Source organism: Gopherus flavomarginatus, chromosome 1 (assembly GCF_025201925.1).
Source record: "Gopherus flavomarginatus isolate rGopFla2 chromosome 1, rGopFla2.mat.asm, whole genome shotgun sequence".
NCBI classification, from domain to species: Eukaryota; Metazoa; Chordata; order Testudines; family Testudinidae; genus Gopherus; species Gopherus flavomarginatus.
The window spans coordinates 336,194,250-336,210,718 of NC_066617.1; the positions used below are offsets into that span (position 1 = coordinate 336,194,250).

The window sequence follows — 16,469 nt, forward strand, 5'->3', positions numbered from 1 at the left end:
CTGCTCAGAATTCTGATGCTGAGAACTTGCGTAAGCTGACATTTAATGTGCTCTTTGCATTTAATCACACAGCACAGTACAAACAGTAAAATTTTAGGCATCAATCTTTTGAGTAACTCTGTGAAGACAGACTCCAGCACTCACATGGAACCCCACTGTTTCGCTGGGGCATGGTGTGGGCACAGAGGTCTGTTCAGGCAGACTTATTTGCAGGATTGGGCCGTTTAGTTTCACAGCAGCCTTATGAGGTAGGCATTATTTTACATTTTGAGAAACAGAGGCACAGAGAGATTATATGGCTTACCCTATGTCACTCAGCAAATCAGTGACAGAGCCTGGAATAATATTCCATAGTCTGACTCCCAGCCCAGTGTTTTAGCCACTAAACCATGCTTGCCAGAAAGTTTTAGATTAATATTGAATATAAATTACACCAGAGTCAAATCCCAGAAAAGTGGGAAGTTATTCCTTCACAGCCAAGAGTGAAATCCTTATTGACATTATGTATATCCAGTTGCATCATTCCTTATCCACCTTTGGACAACTTCTCCCTTTCTAGAGTCCGGAACAATTATTCACTTCTGTCCTTGTTGCCTTCCATGAAATACGATGTCAGCTCAGCGGCAGGGGCAGCACAGAATTCTTGTACTCTTTTTTTATTTCATCTTTTTCTCTTTTCTTTTTCTTTCTTGGCATTTTCCTATATTTTATGTAATAGGAAAAGTGTTCAGGATGTAGGTGTCTGCTTTGCTTTGATGTTTAACCATCTTTGAAAGCTGTTTACTGATTCATATACTCCATCATCATGAATATTATCCCTTAAATAACCCAGCATCATGACGTGGTATTTACCTGTATAAGGGGATATTTTTAGCTCCTTACGTATCTTTCAGGTTTTTGATGTGCGTAGAGGCATGTATTTTTTCCATAGAACAAAGAAAGATTGTAAAAGGTGTAGAAGATCAAAGCATCCAGCATTTTTATCAACAAGCACCGTGGGCTAGCTGGAAATTTGATCTTTATTGGCTTTGCCACCTCAGATAATAAAGAAAATGGGTAAAAAACAAAAATAGTAATTGGAAATAGCTCCTGTGTAGCAGAACTGTCATGAAGCAGATTGATTCAGTGGTTGCTGAGTAGCTTTATTGATTGTGAGTCCTTAGTGAATTAAAAAGAGGACCAAATGACTTAATTTTTCCTTTTTGTGTGTCTGACGGTAACAACTGAATGTTCTGATAGGCTAGAGACACACACAAGTGTGGGAGTGTTATCTACTTCAGTCAGCAATAGTTCTTTGAGAGATGAGAAGAGAGGTCTGCAAAAACTCAGCAGGGTTAAATGTTCTTTACTGTACTACAGTCTAAGAGTGGCAGAAATTATGTTGTTTAGGTTTTTAAGTCTTCAGGTCTGATGATTCTAGGTGGAAACAAGAAACACTGACATAGGAATTACAGTCCCTTCCTTCAGATGTTCATAGTGTGTTCCTAAATTCTGGCTCTTAGTCTGACCCTCAGATTTGTTGCTAAGACAAAAAAAGTCAAATTATTGTTTGCTCTAGGTCAAGGGTGGGCAAACTTTTTAAACAGAGGGCCACATCTGGGTAGGGAAATTGTATGAGGGACCGAGGCAGGGGTTTGAGGTGCAGGAGAGGGTGTAGGAAGGGGTCAGGGGTGAAAGTAACTTACGGGACTTACCAGTACTGCCAGAGTCCTGAGGGAAGACGTGGCCTCAACTGGATGAGGTGGGGCCTCTCAAGATTTAAAGGCCCTGGGGCACTGGCTGTGGCTGGGAGCCCGAGGGCCTTTAAATCAACCTGGGGCTCCCAGTGCAGAGGTGGCTGGGAGCCTCCGGGGCTCAGGGGCAAATTAAAGGGCCTGGCGGTCTGGCCGCCGTGGAGCCCTGAGCCCTTTAAATCCCCTCTACAGCTCCGGCGGCTGGGCTGGGACCGGGATTTAAAGGGCTCGGAGCTCCCCGGGAGCTTCAAGCCGGGGGAACTCCGAGCCCTTTAAATCCTGGCTCCAGCCAAGCTGCCGGAGCTGCGGGGGGGATTTAAAGGGCTTGGGGCTCCCTGCAGTGGTGGGGAGCTGCGAGCCCTTTAAATCCTGGCCCCAGCCCGGCTGCCGGAGCTGCGGGCAGAATTTAAAGGGCTCTGGGCTCCCTGCAGCCGCGGGAGCTGCGAGCCCTTTAAATCCCATCCCCAGCCTGGCTGCCAGAGCTGCGGGCGGGATTTAAAGGGCTCTGGGCTACAGGAAACTGCACTACGGGATGCCTACAGGAAACTGCCAACTGATAAGTATAAGGGTGGGGGCTGCTATTTAGTTATCATAGAATATCAGGGTTGGAAGGGACCTCAGGAGGTCATCTAGTCCAAACCCCTGCTCAAAGCAGGGCTAATTCCCAACTAAATCATCCCAGCCAGGGCTTTATCAAGCCCTGTATGTTATGCTTTATCAAGCCCTGTATGTTATCAAACAGTGCAGGGCTGGTGCTTCCACTAGGTGACCCTAGGCAGTCGCCTAAGGTGGCAGGATTTGCAGGGTGGCATTTTGCCACCCTCGGCAGAAATTTGGCAGCGGGTGGTCCTTTCGCTCCGGGTCTTCGGCGGAAATTTGGCAGCGGGTCCTTCACTCACTCTAGGACCTGCCGCCGAAGTGCCTCGAAGATGTGGAGTGGAAGGACCCCTGCCACCGAATGCTCAGAGGAGGAGCACTGCCGCCTATGATGGCAAAAACCCTGGTGCCGCTCCTGTGCAACACAGGTGACCTGTAGCCATGTAAGCTTATTCCTATTACACTCCTCCTCCCTCCCCTTTCAGTGCTGTGGTTTGTTAAACTCATCGGTTCTTGTCTCAGCTTAGATCGTAAATTCTTCAGGGGAGGGACCCTGTCATTGGATGTGTTCCTACAACCCTTGGCACAGTGGTGCCTTGATTGTGGGTGCTACCAGAGCATGAACTACAATGAGCTCTTCCTATGTATTTAAATGCCATTATAGATTTTCCCAGTTCGCACTGGTAATGGTGTATTTTAAAGAAAACTATTTCAATTGTTAATTTGCAGCTTTTGAAGAAGAGTCTAATATGACAGTCTCTGCCTCACATTTCTTTCTTTCTTTGCTAAGTGACTGATCACTGCACCATTTCATCTTTGCTAAACTTCTGTATGTCCATAGGCTGGACATGGCTCAATGTGTTTGGATTCAACATACCATAAAAAGTTTTGGGTTTTTTTAAGTCTTACACTTGGTAGGTTACAAATCAGGTGGCAGCACTGGCCAGTACATGACACTCGGTCTTCAGCATAATTGGAGACATTGCCTCTCATATGTTTTTGTCTTCCTTTCTTTCAGGGTAAGTCTTCTCTTACCTAGCTTCTTTAAGTGCCATCTGTCTGCCTTGCTCCTTATCTTCCTCATCAGGGCCTTCCCCAATTTGAAAAATGTGTACCAATAAATCCAGGGAATAGGCAGCCAGGAACAAAATAAGGTTGCCAAATCTCATCATTTTGTTCCTAGTTTCATGATATTTGGTGCTTTCCTTAAAGCCTCAGTTCCTAGAGTTGCTTGATTTTGTAGAATCTCAGCTTTTGGTGAGGGGAAAAAAAAGTCTCGTATCCATAACCATAAGGGTTAAACTTGAGAAGTCTGACCCAAATATACCAGAATTGTTCAGAAATCAGAAGGTAAACTACAAGAGGAAGGGATGTCCCAGTGGTTAGGGCTTTAGTTTAGGACTTGGGGGATGTGGGTTCAGTTCCCTACTCTGCTACATGCTTCTTGTATGTGCCCTTTGGCAAGTCACTTAGTGTCTTTTTGCCTCAGTTTCCCATCTCTAAAATGGGGATAATAGTGCTTCCCTACCTCATAGGGATGTTGTGAGGATAAATACATTAAAGACAATGAGATGCTCAGATGCTGCAATGAAGGGGGCCGTATAAATACCTTAGATGGAAAGAATTTATTTTTTAAAGTCTGGACACTTAAAAAAACAAAAACAAATTTCATGGTTTTTGGACCCTGCCTCAGACTTTTGAGCGCTTGGAGTTAGCAGTAGTGAAGAGTGGAGATGTTAAGGGCTGTGGGGAGACCTTGAGGCCCTGGCTTCTCAAAGAAAGAAGTGGCTATTCCAATCGACACTGGCTGAAGATCTGGCCCAGTAGACTTTATTTTGTCTGCACAGTGCCATGCCCTTTCATGGGGCTGCATAAATACTAATCAGTGTGAAAGGTTTTGTCTTTGTTTTCAGATTGTAATGGATTTTAAGCACCCAGATGGCCGTACAGTGGCGGTTATGCTGCCTCAACGGAGTTTGCTGGTGATGACTGGAGAATCGAGATATCTGTGGACTCATGGGTATGTGCTGAAACTCCTACGTTAACTGCACGACGTACATAAAATGGGAGATGAATAGAACTTCCCCCTGCCACTTAATGTACTGTATTTAAATCTGTTCTGAAGGAAATGGACTTGAATGATATAATTAAATATACATGATTCTCCCATCTGTTCAAGGTGTGCTCAGACCAAGTGAAAAAGTAGGGGGCTATAGGAAATCATTTGCAGCTCACTGATTCAGAGCTGCAAAGAGGTAGTCCTGACTTTCACCACTGGCATAAAATTGCTCAGGGGCCTTCTGCTGGTGAAGGATTGGATATAATAGAACTCCAGTTTACACCCCACCTCGTCCAACCCATGTCTGACCCCTGACACATCTGCCTCCCCTTCCTTGTGCCTGGGTTTGGGTTGGAGAGGGGTTTAGTTCAGGAGGCTGTGGACCCACCTCTGTCAGCACAGGGGTTGGGTCCTTCTACCAGCTATCTCCAACTGGGTTAAGGCCACTTTTGACTGCTTATACAGCACAAAGTGGCCTTAACAAAGTGGGGTTCCTGCAGTGGAGATTTCCTGATGAATGCACCTAGAGGTTAAAGACATGCTGTTAAAATCATGCACAACTGAGAAACACATATGACAGGAACTTAGGAACATAGAAATCAGCATATGGGATCATTTGTCTCCCTAGTCCATCATACTGAATACTCCGGGCAGTAAAGCCCTTTCTTTATTGACAGAATAGATCCAACATGCTGATCAGCAATATGAGCTTCTTGCGCTGTCCTCGCTCAACCTTTCTCTGCAGGGATTGTCTCTAGCCAGAGTTAAGAATATGGTTCACTTGCCATGTCAGCAGAATCCCTCTCCTCACTGTTGAGATTTACAACAAGGGTGCCAGTTGTGGTGGATTTTGTGCTGTGGGCACGTGTCAGCTAAGAACCAGACTGAGATCACCGGTTCATTTCACATGTCTTCAGATGATCAGTCTTCTGGGTCCACAGACTCGGGCCAGATTCAAACCGGGGATCCCAAGAATTTCTCCCTGGAGGCAGTAATTCCAGGCCAGGCTTTTGGTGTTCTTTGTCCACCTTTCCTAAAAATGCTTTGTCCTACATTTTCAAAAGGATCCACATATATTTTTTGAAAAGGCATTTGTGGGCCAGATCCTCAGCTTATGCAAATTGGCATAGCTTCATTGATTTCAGCATATGCTTAGGAGGCAAAACACCCACTTCATATATCTTTCTAGTTGTCTCTGCTCCCCTTAGTTTCTTTGCTCTCAAATGCCACTTGATGCAATCAATAGAGCAATGTCCATTTGCACCAGATGAGGATCTGGCCCTTTGTGTCTAAAATGGACACTTTCAACAGTTGGTGCTTCATAGTAAAGAAACTAAGGAGAGTAGACACAACTAGACAGACATTTGGTTTGGTGTGTAGCCTTCCAGTGAAGCATGCAGTTGCAGTCTCCACAAAATTAGATAATTGCCATGGAAGCAAATGTAGTCACTTCATTTGCAAATATAACTAATCGTGATGTATTTAAGATCATCTGTATTGCTTTTTATCTACTTCTTACAAATCAAATTACTGAGAGCAAGAGGTTCAATTTTGAAATCATTCTGGAAATGTTTTCATCGCATGTACTTGGATGCCAGGGAAATTAGAGACTTCATTTAATCCTATTAACATCATAGATAGGGAAAAGTGTTATTTTTTCCCTGTTTCAAAAGGAGCTCCTGTTTCTGAGAGCAGCATAGGATTAAGAAACAAATTAGATAATATCGGAAAGGAGATATGGAGGACAAAGTACTCATTTTGCCTTGTCAGTACAATTAGCCTTGCACTTCCTTCAGGGTTTTTCATTTTGGTTCCAATGGGTATTTTATTTGGTTGAGTACAAATACGTAAGTTGGTAGAATGGGCCACCACATGACCCCACAACAGCAGTGACTTCAATGGAGCTAGGCTGACGTACACAAGCTGGCCATGCAGTTGGAGCTGTGCATTCTCAGAGACTCCTTCCTTCTGGCTCACAGGTAGCTGCTTCTCTGTAGATTCCAGGCTTCTCTGGACTGCCTTATTAAGCCTTCCATTTCCAGCTCTGCCTCATTACTCCTCTCTGGATCTGTGGAAGATCCAGACAGGAAGTTAATTTGCTGCATTCTTGTTTTCAGCCAGGGCACCCCAGTTTTCTCTATGTTGCAGGATACAAGAGGCCACTTCATTGAACATACCGATAGGGAGACTGTGTAAATTAATGAGCAAGAAGTACTCCTGGGGGAATTCTGCGCATCTGCAGATGAGCAGAATTCGTCTGTCCCGCATAATTTTGTATTTTCCTGCATAAAATACATTTTGCCTAAGAAGTGCTGCAGTTCTGTCTTTTGCCCACCAGAGGCGATTGTGGTGCCAGAACAGTCAGCTGCATGAAAGCAACTGGCTATTCTGGCACCACAGCGGCCTCTGGTGGGGAAAAAGGCAGAACTACAGTATTTCTTAAGCAAAACATATTTTATGCGAGGAAAAAAAAATTCTATGCCTAGTGCTACAGAATTTTCCCCAGGAGTTGAAGTTCACCACAGCACCCTGCCCGTGGAGCTAGGTTAGGTCAGAGTAGGGCACACAGCGCTACTGGGGAGGTCACAAAATGGTTAGTGTGCGGGACAGACTGGTCATGGGCTCAGGAGCTGTGGGGTGAGAGCTTTGCCTGGGGACGGGGTGCCGCAGAGACCCATGGGGATGAGGGGTGCAGGGACAGGGGCAGATGTGTCTGACTGAATGGGAAAGCCCTGGGATCAGCTAGGGTCTGCATGGGGGAGGCTTCCCAATTCCCTAACAATCCCACCCCCTGCAAAGAAAAAACCTTCTGGCACCTACATCCTCCAGGTTCACTTCTAGGCTCCTTTCCTCTCTCTCAGCTCCTCCATTATGCCGGTTTCTGACAGGTGCAGGAAATACAGCTCTGTATTGTCATTTAAATTAATTACTCAACATTCTGTATTAATATGCCTAGTAAAGAACCTATTTGTCCAAAAAAAAAAATCCCCAGAATCTTTTTTTTTTTTGTCTGTCTTGCTACAGACATACTTGCTGACAGATATTTTGAAATAAATTACCAAAATAGTTGAAACTGGCATGATTAAATTGTATTATTTTAACAAATAAAATATGCAGAATTTTGCAGACTCTTCAAATATTTTGTGCAGTATTGTTAATTTTTTGGTGCATAATTCTCCCAGGAGTAAAGAGGGTGCTTATCAGGATGTAAGCACCAGAGCAAAAACACTCTCCTTGTTTTTAAAAAAATCTGATCATTTGCATGTGACCTTGAGCAAGTTTCAGAGGTTCACTGTGCACTTGTTGTCTCAGACAGGTATATATACAGATTGGATGGTGCGAGTGTTACATGGAAAAAGTTATAATAGAAATTAGAGATAATGAAGAGATTGTTGTGCTTTGTAAAAAGATACGAATAAACTATCTCCTCGTCTGATCCTAGCAGGGTTAAATTCAGCTTGCCAGTATGGAAGTCAGTATTACATCAAACTCCTCTCCTGCTGAGAATCCAGTGCTTACTTTGAAGTGAGAGTTCTGAAGGGGCTTCAGTACGAGGCCAGTTCCTCAGAGACTAGTTCTTTTTATTAAGGAAATTTCTATATTAATCTCCTTGATAATGAAGTTCAGGAAATGCCTCAGTGTAACAATAACCACTTTGAAGTGTCGAGCTATTTCCCTGAAAGGTCTCAACTTTGTTCCGAAGTTTCCCGCTTTATTTTGCATGAAAGCCATGGGAAAGCACATGTGGATGCAGCTATGTCCCCTTTATCTCTGCATTCTCTGCTTTGCTTCCTCATTCTTTTCCCATGATTCTGTGCTTCCTGTCACCCTACAGCCAGGTCTAGCTTGAATAGGGCTGTGCAAAATTCCAGTTTTGGAACCTCTTCATTATGAAAGCCAGAACTTTTCACAGAGTTGTACGAAATATTTGTTGACATTACCCTAAAACAAACTGAAAAACAAACATAATTTCATTATCGAAATCTCACCTTGCTGAAATGCCTCTGCCTCTCTATTCTTCCTCACAAGACCTGGGTCAAAGCCAAAAGAAAATGAAATCACTGCAGGGGCTTCATTGGCAGCCCTCCTGGCTCCTGTCTCGCCTGCTTGATATGTCCCTTTTTTTCTGGTGGGCTGGTGAGGGTTTACTACTATGTCCTTCAAACCAGTGGTGTGCAGAATTACATCCTCATTAGTCATGTTTTACAGAACTGTCACGTTACTTGGCTCACCTACGGTAGAGGGCTGGAAAAGCAAGGTTGTTGCAAATCAAGACTGATATCGATAATCTTTAAAAATGTTCTTCTCAAGACATCTTTCATCTTCTCTGGCTCATAGTATAGGGATCTGGGAGCAAAATAAACAACCACCAAAAACAGATCCTGTGTGTGTGGGGGAAACTGTAATAAAAATTAAATTTCTCAGTAAGTAGCGAAATCCACTGACTCCTGTTGTACCACTCGCTTTCCCTTTGGAGTCTAATTCTTTCTGGGTTGCAGTGGAATAGGTTGAAAACCCTATGGCACAATCCTAGAGGGCTGGATTGGCACCTTGCAGTCCAGCCTGAGTAAGGGGCTGCACACAGCTGTGCAGCCTCACGAAGAGGCAGTGCTTCTGAGGGTCACAGTTCTGTCCCTGCTTCCCCCTTTGCTCCATGGAGGAGCTAAACTTGTGCCAGCCTTTTCCTTAGTGAAACTCATTTCTCCCTGTGTGCCAGTTCAGTGCTGGCCAGTGTATTGGTGGAGTGGAGTTAAGGTTTTATCTTTCCCAGAACACTTGTATAAAAGAGGGAGTAGCAGCCTCCTACTCTCCTACCACAGATCTGGTGATGTGTGAGCCTGCACATGGGAATAAGGGGCCTCCATAATCCCCTTAATCCTGTGCATTGTTGGGTTCACAGGTGAGCCCATAGAACTTCATAGAAAAAATTATTCTATCATAAACTTCTCTAGCATGGTTCAAAAAATCCTATGTAAATGATCTCATTTTCAATTACAATGTATAGATTGAGTAATTTTGCAGTTAAATGTCTATAGAATCCTATTCATTTTGTCCCTATTCAATACTAGTCAAGTCTTGCTATTTCATACATAGGGCCCTTCATTTTTGGTGTTTGTTTTATTTATTCTTTCCTGGGAATTTATTGGTGTTTATTACTACTACAACAAAAACAGGTGAAAATCAGTTGAAAAAACAATGATTTTTCTGGGTAAATATTGGGGTTTATTCGGTAAATTAATGCTTTGATGAACGGAATTCATGTGGTTTGCTGCAGAACTAAAACAAATTCAAAACACAATGCCATCTGTGAGTTTAAGAAAACAATACATCTCTAATCCCCAAATATAATTTTTCATTTGAATAAACAGTTTACTGTTGTAGACTTAGAACTATTAACCTATAAATATTTATATATAATAATTGAGCCACACCATTTGTAGCACATACACTCAACTTCATCCTTTTCTCCTGCTTTTGTTTTTTTTTTTAACTTTCAAACACTTCCTTGTTTTCTGAAAGTACTCTGATACAGATTTTCATTTTCTTCCTATTTTAGTGCGTCAGATCTTTATCTGCTGATAGCTTGAAATGTGTACGTAATGGGTGTGAGATTCATTAGTACATTCAGATGCTCACGCACTTCAGAGCTGGCACGTGTGCCTGTTTGTTTATTGTGTGTATCTTCTAGATTCATACCTAACCTTACTTCAACAGGCAGTTTTGCATATACACACAGACTAATGTATTATTGTAATACATATAGCTCATGCAGTGTATTGCATTTTCCTAATAAAACAAGTTATTTTTATATATATTTGAATTATACAAAAGTAGGATGAAAATTGGAAAAAAAGAAGAATACTTTTTGTAAAACCCGGGATTTTTTTCAGTAAAAATCAGTTAAAACTGAAAGTGAAGGGGCTTATTCACACTGAAGGAGCAAAGACTTGCTAACAGCCACCACCCGGTAGTATTGGAGATCCTCAAGTATGAGGCTAGCTGCGGTATCTCAGATACCGCTGTGTGGTAACTTTTGGAAATCCTGCCTCCTTAATGGAAACCACTCTATACAGCATTTGTAATGCTGGTGGATTGCATGTTGCACATTTGCAATTAGAGATGCAACAGCACGTTAAATAGCATGTTGGAATAAAATTTGTAGCAGGCTCTGTTTAAGAATTGCCCTCTAAAAACATAATTAGTTATGAGTAAGGATACATTTTAGTCAAAGGTATTTTTACTATAAGTCATAGACTGGTCACGGGCACTAAACAAAAATCCATGGCCCATGACCCGTCCATGACTTGTACTATATACCCCTAACTAAAACTTGGGCCAGGGGCTCGTGGGTGCTCTGTGGGGAGTGGTCTGGGGTTGCTGTGGGTACTGAGGAGGTAGCCTGGGATCCTCGCTGGTTCTGGGAGAGAGGGGACTGGGTGGCGGCACGTAGCCCGGAACCCTTGCTGGTGCTAGTGGGGAGGGTTGGCGGGGCTGGCAGCCTTCCTACCCAGCTCTGCGCAGCTCCCCAGAAGCGGCCGGAATGTCCCTGAAGCTCCTACAGGGAGGGAAGGCCGGGGGGTGCCATTTGCTGCCCCCACCATGAGCTCTGGCTCCGCAGCTCCCATTGGCGGGGAATCACAGCCTATGGGAACTGCGGGAGCGGTGCCCCGGCCAGGGCAGCTGCAGGGACATACTGGCCACTTCCAGGGATCCCTCCCGAGGTAAGCGCTGCCCCACATTCCAACCCCCTGCCCCAGCCCTGAGCCCCTTCCCACAACCAAGTTGCTCCAGCAGCAGCCGGTGCAGCTGGCCCAGAGGCTGCACTGGCCACTGTAGAAGTCACGGAGGTCATGGAATCCATGATTTCCATGACAGACATGCAGCCTTAGTTATGAGTGTTACAGTTCAAGACCACTGCACCTGTATTCCCTCTCCATGGTCCCTCACAGACACCCACTTTAGGCTGCCAGCTCCCCAGCTGTCACCTCTCTTGGGCAGAGACCCATGTCTCTCTCCCTCCTGACCAGGGTTCTTCTAGGTTGCACAGTTCCCTGCCTACCCTTCGGTATTCCCAGCAAGCCATACTGCCTACACAGGCCAGCGTCTGCACGTTGCTTTCTCTTTGAAGGCTATAAACAGTGTAATTGCCATGGTTAAATTACCAGTCAGCTCTTTGTAGGCAAGCACATTTATTCTGAATGTGAACGCATGACAGAAAACCATTATATACAATAAAATGCATGCTAACAAGCTTACCAGAGATCACCTCAACTCTAACAAGAGCTCTGGTAGGAGTCAGTCCTTCAAATCCCACAAAGGGCTTTTCCTGTGGTTACAAGTTCATATCAGCCTTAGGTGAGACCTAGCACATCCGTGAATAGTGCAGTCTTTGTACAGCTTAGGCCTTTGAGCTTCAGATTCCAGGAGAAAGAAATCAGACAGTGGGCTCCTCAGGGCATAGCTTCAAGAGGCTGGGTTTTTGCATAGCTGGAGGCAGGGAATTTGCATTCACCTCCCTCTTGAGAGGTTACATACAAGCCTAGCTCACAATAATCATAAACCATTCATTTAGTACAATGGCCCCAAAGCTACTTAAACTAAATTCAATGAGGTCTCTCAAGGATATGGCTGGAAATCGCTCCATCTGTCGCAATGAGCAGTTTGCCTAGTACAGATTAAATAATCACTTTATTTTGTATTAGGATCACGCCTCGAAAGTTTGATATCGTTCATGCATCTGAGCGACAGAAAGTTGGATCAGTCACTCCTGATGTTGGAGATTTGACATTAAACAGGAGGGGAACAAGGACATCGTTTACTTTTAGGAAAGTGAGAAGAAGCCCTTGCAACTGCAGTAAGTGTCTTGGGTTGATCATTGAATCCTGTATGTTGTCCTTTTATCAGACCCTTAAGCACAGTTATTTGAAATCATATGTAATGAATGTTTGGTATTTCTATGAGCAGCCCTCACATTCAAAGCTTGCATTTTCCTTGTGTAGCCAAAGAACAAAGCTTATCGGGTGGGCACTGTTTCCCTTTAAAAGCAATATGATACAGTATCAGTGCATGGATACTTTCCCCCACTTACATCTCCTCAGCAGGAGAATTTTGTGTAACATAAGAATGGCCATACAGACCAATAGCCCATCTAGCCCAGTATCCTGTCTTCCGACAGTGGCCAGTGCCATTCCAAAGGGAATGACCAAAACAGGTAATCATCAATTGATCCATTTCTTGTCATCCATTCCCAGCTTCTAGCAAACAAAGGCTAGGGACACTTCAGAGCAAAATTTTGTATCCCTGCCCATCCTGGCTAATAACCATTGATGGACCTATCCTCCATGAATTTATCTAGTTCTTTTTGAACTCTGTTATAGTCCTGGCCTTCATACCATTCTCTGGCAAAAAGATCCACAGGCTGACTGTGTGTTGTGTGAAGAAATACTTCCTTTTTTAAAATTTAAAACTGCTGCCTATTAATTTCATTTGGTGACCCCTGGTTCTTGAGTTGTGAGAAGGAGTAAATAACACTTTCTTACTTACTTTCTCCAAACCAGTTGTGATTTTATAGACTTCTATCATATCCTCCTTTTGTCATCTCTTTTCCAAGCTGGAAAGTCCCAGTCTTATTAATCTCTTCTCATATGAAAGCTGTTTCATATCCATAATCATTTTTGTTGACCTTTTCCATTTCCAGTATTTTTTTTTGAGATGGGATGATCAGATCTGAACACAATATTCAAGATATGCGCATACCATGGATTTATAGGAAGGCAATGTGATATTTTCTGTCTTATCATCCACCTCTTTCCTAATGATTCCCAACATTCTGTTAGCTTTTTTAACTGCTGCTGCACATTGAGTGGATGTTTTCAGAGGACTATCTACAATGACTCCAAAATCTCTTTCTTGAGTGGTAACAACTAATTTAGACCCCGTCATTTTATATGTATAGTTGGGATTATGTTTTCTAATGTACATTACTTTGCATTTATCTGCCATTTTGTTGCCCAGTAACCCAGTTTTGTGAGATTCCTTTGTAACTCTTTGGAGTCTGCTTTGGACTTACTGATCCATGAGAGGACTTTCCCTCTTATCCCATGACAGCTTACTGTACCTTAGTTAGTGTGATAGACCCAGGCCAGTTGGGAACAGCAAAGTAGTAGAAGGGAGATATACTGGCCACTGGATAAGTAGTTTTCTGTTCCCTGAGTGACCGGAGCAGGGGCTGCTCCAGGGTAATGAGAACACCTGACTCCAATTAACCTGCTAAGAGTCAGGTGAGGCTGTTAAGCACCTGACTAATTAAGGCCCCCCTGATGCTATAAAAGGGCTCACTCCAGTCAGGCCAAGGGGGAGCCAGAGGAGAGGAAGTGCGTGTGAGGAACTGGGAGCAAGAGGTGTGCAAGAAGCTGAGAGTGAGTAGGCATACGGCTGGAGGACTGAGAAGTCCAAGCGTTATCAGACATTAGGAGGAAGGTCCAGTGGTGAGGACAAAGAAGATGTTGGGAGGAGGCCATGGGGAAGTAGCCCAGGGAGTTGTAGCTGTCGCACAACTGTACCAGGAGGCACTCTAGACAGCTGCGGTCCACAGGGCCCTGGGCTGGAACCCGGAGTAGAAGGTGGGCCCAGGTTCCTCCCAACTCCTGATCAAACACAGGAAGAATTGACCTGGACTGTGGCTTCTTCCAGAGGGGAAGGTCTCTGGGCTGTTTCCCGACCCACAGGGTGAATCTGTGAGGTGAGCAAATCTGCCAATAAGCACAGAACCCACCAAGGTAGAGGAGGAACTTTGTCACAATAGACAGACATCACAGGACACATGCACCATTTAAGCCCTCAAAACAGGGATTTACATAGTGTTTAGCCCTTGTGAACAGTGGTGCATTTCACCTTTAAAAACATACACACTGTAGCAGAGGCTCTGTTACAGCAAGCACATGATCTTTGACAGTACATAGTGATAATGTATCATTTTGGAAGCTAAAGCTGGTGGGAACCTTGAATAACTTGACAGTAAGTCGATTAATATACTGGCTGTTTGTTTTAAAGTGTTTCAGACTCACAATTTGATCTGCTGTTCAGCTGTATTGACAGATGTCTTTTACAAAGTCTTCATTATATTCTATGGTTTTAATGGATTTTCTCTTTTTCTTTTTTTGTTTGTTTTCCTATTAAGTAAATGTAATCAACAAGTTAAAAGTTTCCAATCTGGATTTCTTATTCCTACACTCTAGCTTACCCTTCTGTATGTGACAGTCAGCAAGGCCATCAGCGAGAGGAAGCACCCTCATTCCATGACAGTGAGACAGAGGCCTCAAAGCTGGAACAAGCATATGTACACAAGGTGTATGAAGAGATCGCAGCACACTTCAGCAGCACCAGGCATAGTCCATGGCCCAAAATTGTTGAATTTCTTAGGACTTTACCAAAAGGCTCTATAGTGGCTGACATAGGTTGTGGAAATGGGAAATATCTTGGAATCAACAAGGACTTGTACATGGTAAGTCACTGATGTTCTTTGTCTTCTCTTATTGTTGTTATTATTTGTGTTACTGTGATGCCTAGGATCTCCAGTCATGGACTGGGACCCCATTGTGCTAAGCACTGTACAAACACAGAATTAAAAGGTGCTCCCAGCCCCAAAGAGCAATTACCGATTGTTTTAAGTTTGCACATTCCATTTGTCACGTTTTCTTTTTTTCTTTTTGGTTTACAAGTCAAAGTATGTCATAGTGGAAAATTGTAGGGAATAATTACAATGGTCTGTATTCAGCACTGCCATGAAAAACCTGCTAAAGGGGCAAATGGTCAGACAATTCCAGGTGTCCCGGTAGATTTTTCCATTCGGAAAGTGGATGGAAGGGATGTGGGGATGTCTCTGAAACTGCAGTACCAATAAGATCTCCAAGGTGTATCTACAAGGTGTTCCCTCTGTATGCTGCACCAGGATCCTCTTTCTCTGCCAGCGTGGCTTACTTGGGAACTGGGCTTCCATTGGCTGTCCTCGTCATGACTGCACGACAGCCCTCACCCCTACACAAACACATCTTGAGTGTGTACAGAAGTGAAGAGAAGAAAGTGGAGTTTTCAAGGAGCATCAAGTTCAACATAAACTTTCAATTAGAACTCTACCAGGTTTTGAGGGGAGCCTGCAAGTAAAGTGACTGCTTCCCAGTCCTCTCTTCCCCCCAAACCCTAGCCATGCAGCATACTCAAAGAGGGCTTCTGTGAGTTCTCAGGGGTGAAGGGAGCTACCACTAAGCCACCATTCTCCCCCCCCCCCCATTGTTTTTTGTGACATTTCACCCTTTCTTTATGCTCTTTTGTTTCCTTCTACATTACACAGTGGCGGGGAGCATTTGACCCTATGCAAGTGATACATCTTTATCTATTAAATATCAAAAAGCAGAATTGTTAAAAAATATGCCAGAGAGATGTGTCTGTATAAAAATATCTAGTTCCCAAGTATGCTAGTAGATAGCAGTAGAGTGCCTCTTGCTGATCGAACAGGGTATGACATCAGATCCCCGTAGTGTATAATGTCCACTAAATCTCTCCACAGATACACTTTGCTCGAGACAGATGCTAACACACTGGCATAATTTATAGTCAGTAGGTGCCACACCTTCTGTGGATTTTTCTATCTGTGGTATTTATGTCTAATGTGCCAAAGTACTCATGGAAGAAGCAAAGTCAAGACCCCCATGAAGAGTTTGTAGTCCAAGGGTATGTCTACACTGGAAACTTTGTGGGAACGCTCCCACAGCAGCGGTTTGAAGTGCAAGTGTGGCATGCATAATAGGGGCAGCTGTAGGCAATTTTCTGCCCAAGGTGAACTTCCTGCAGCATGGTTCTCCTGTCTCCTTATTCATCTTTTCTAGCCACATTTTATTCTTTATCATTTTATTTAATGTAACCTTTGACAGTTTGCACGCCATTCAGTAGTCGTTTTAAAAAAAACAAACATACTGGACCAGATCCTCACTGGTTAAAATTGGCATAGAGCTACTGAAGTCAATGGAGCTACACTGATTTATGCAAGCTAACAATCTGGCCTACTTGGCCTCCAGTGTATT

General features: G+C 43.7%; 1 protein-coding gene across 4 annotated transcripts in view; it reads left to right on the plus strand.

Annotated features, from left to right (window-relative positions):
• Window positions 1-16,469, plus strand: part of ALKBH8 (alkB homolog 8, tRNA methyltransferase) — a 104,881-nt gene that overhangs the window by 53,418 nt on the left and 34,994 nt on the right. For all 4 annotated transcript variants that reach the window (XM_050927942.1, XM_050927960.1, XM_050927967.1 and 1 more), the window contains 3 exons: window positions 4,244-4,350; window positions 12,093-12,244; window positions 14,628-14,893. In XM_050927942.1, coding sequence (XP_050783899.1) covers window positions 4,244-4,350; window positions 12,093-12,244; window positions 14,628-14,893 — 525 coding nt within the window. The remainder of the gene's footprint in view (window positions 1-4,243; window positions 4,351-12,092; window positions 12,245-14,627; window positions 14,894-16,469) is intronic.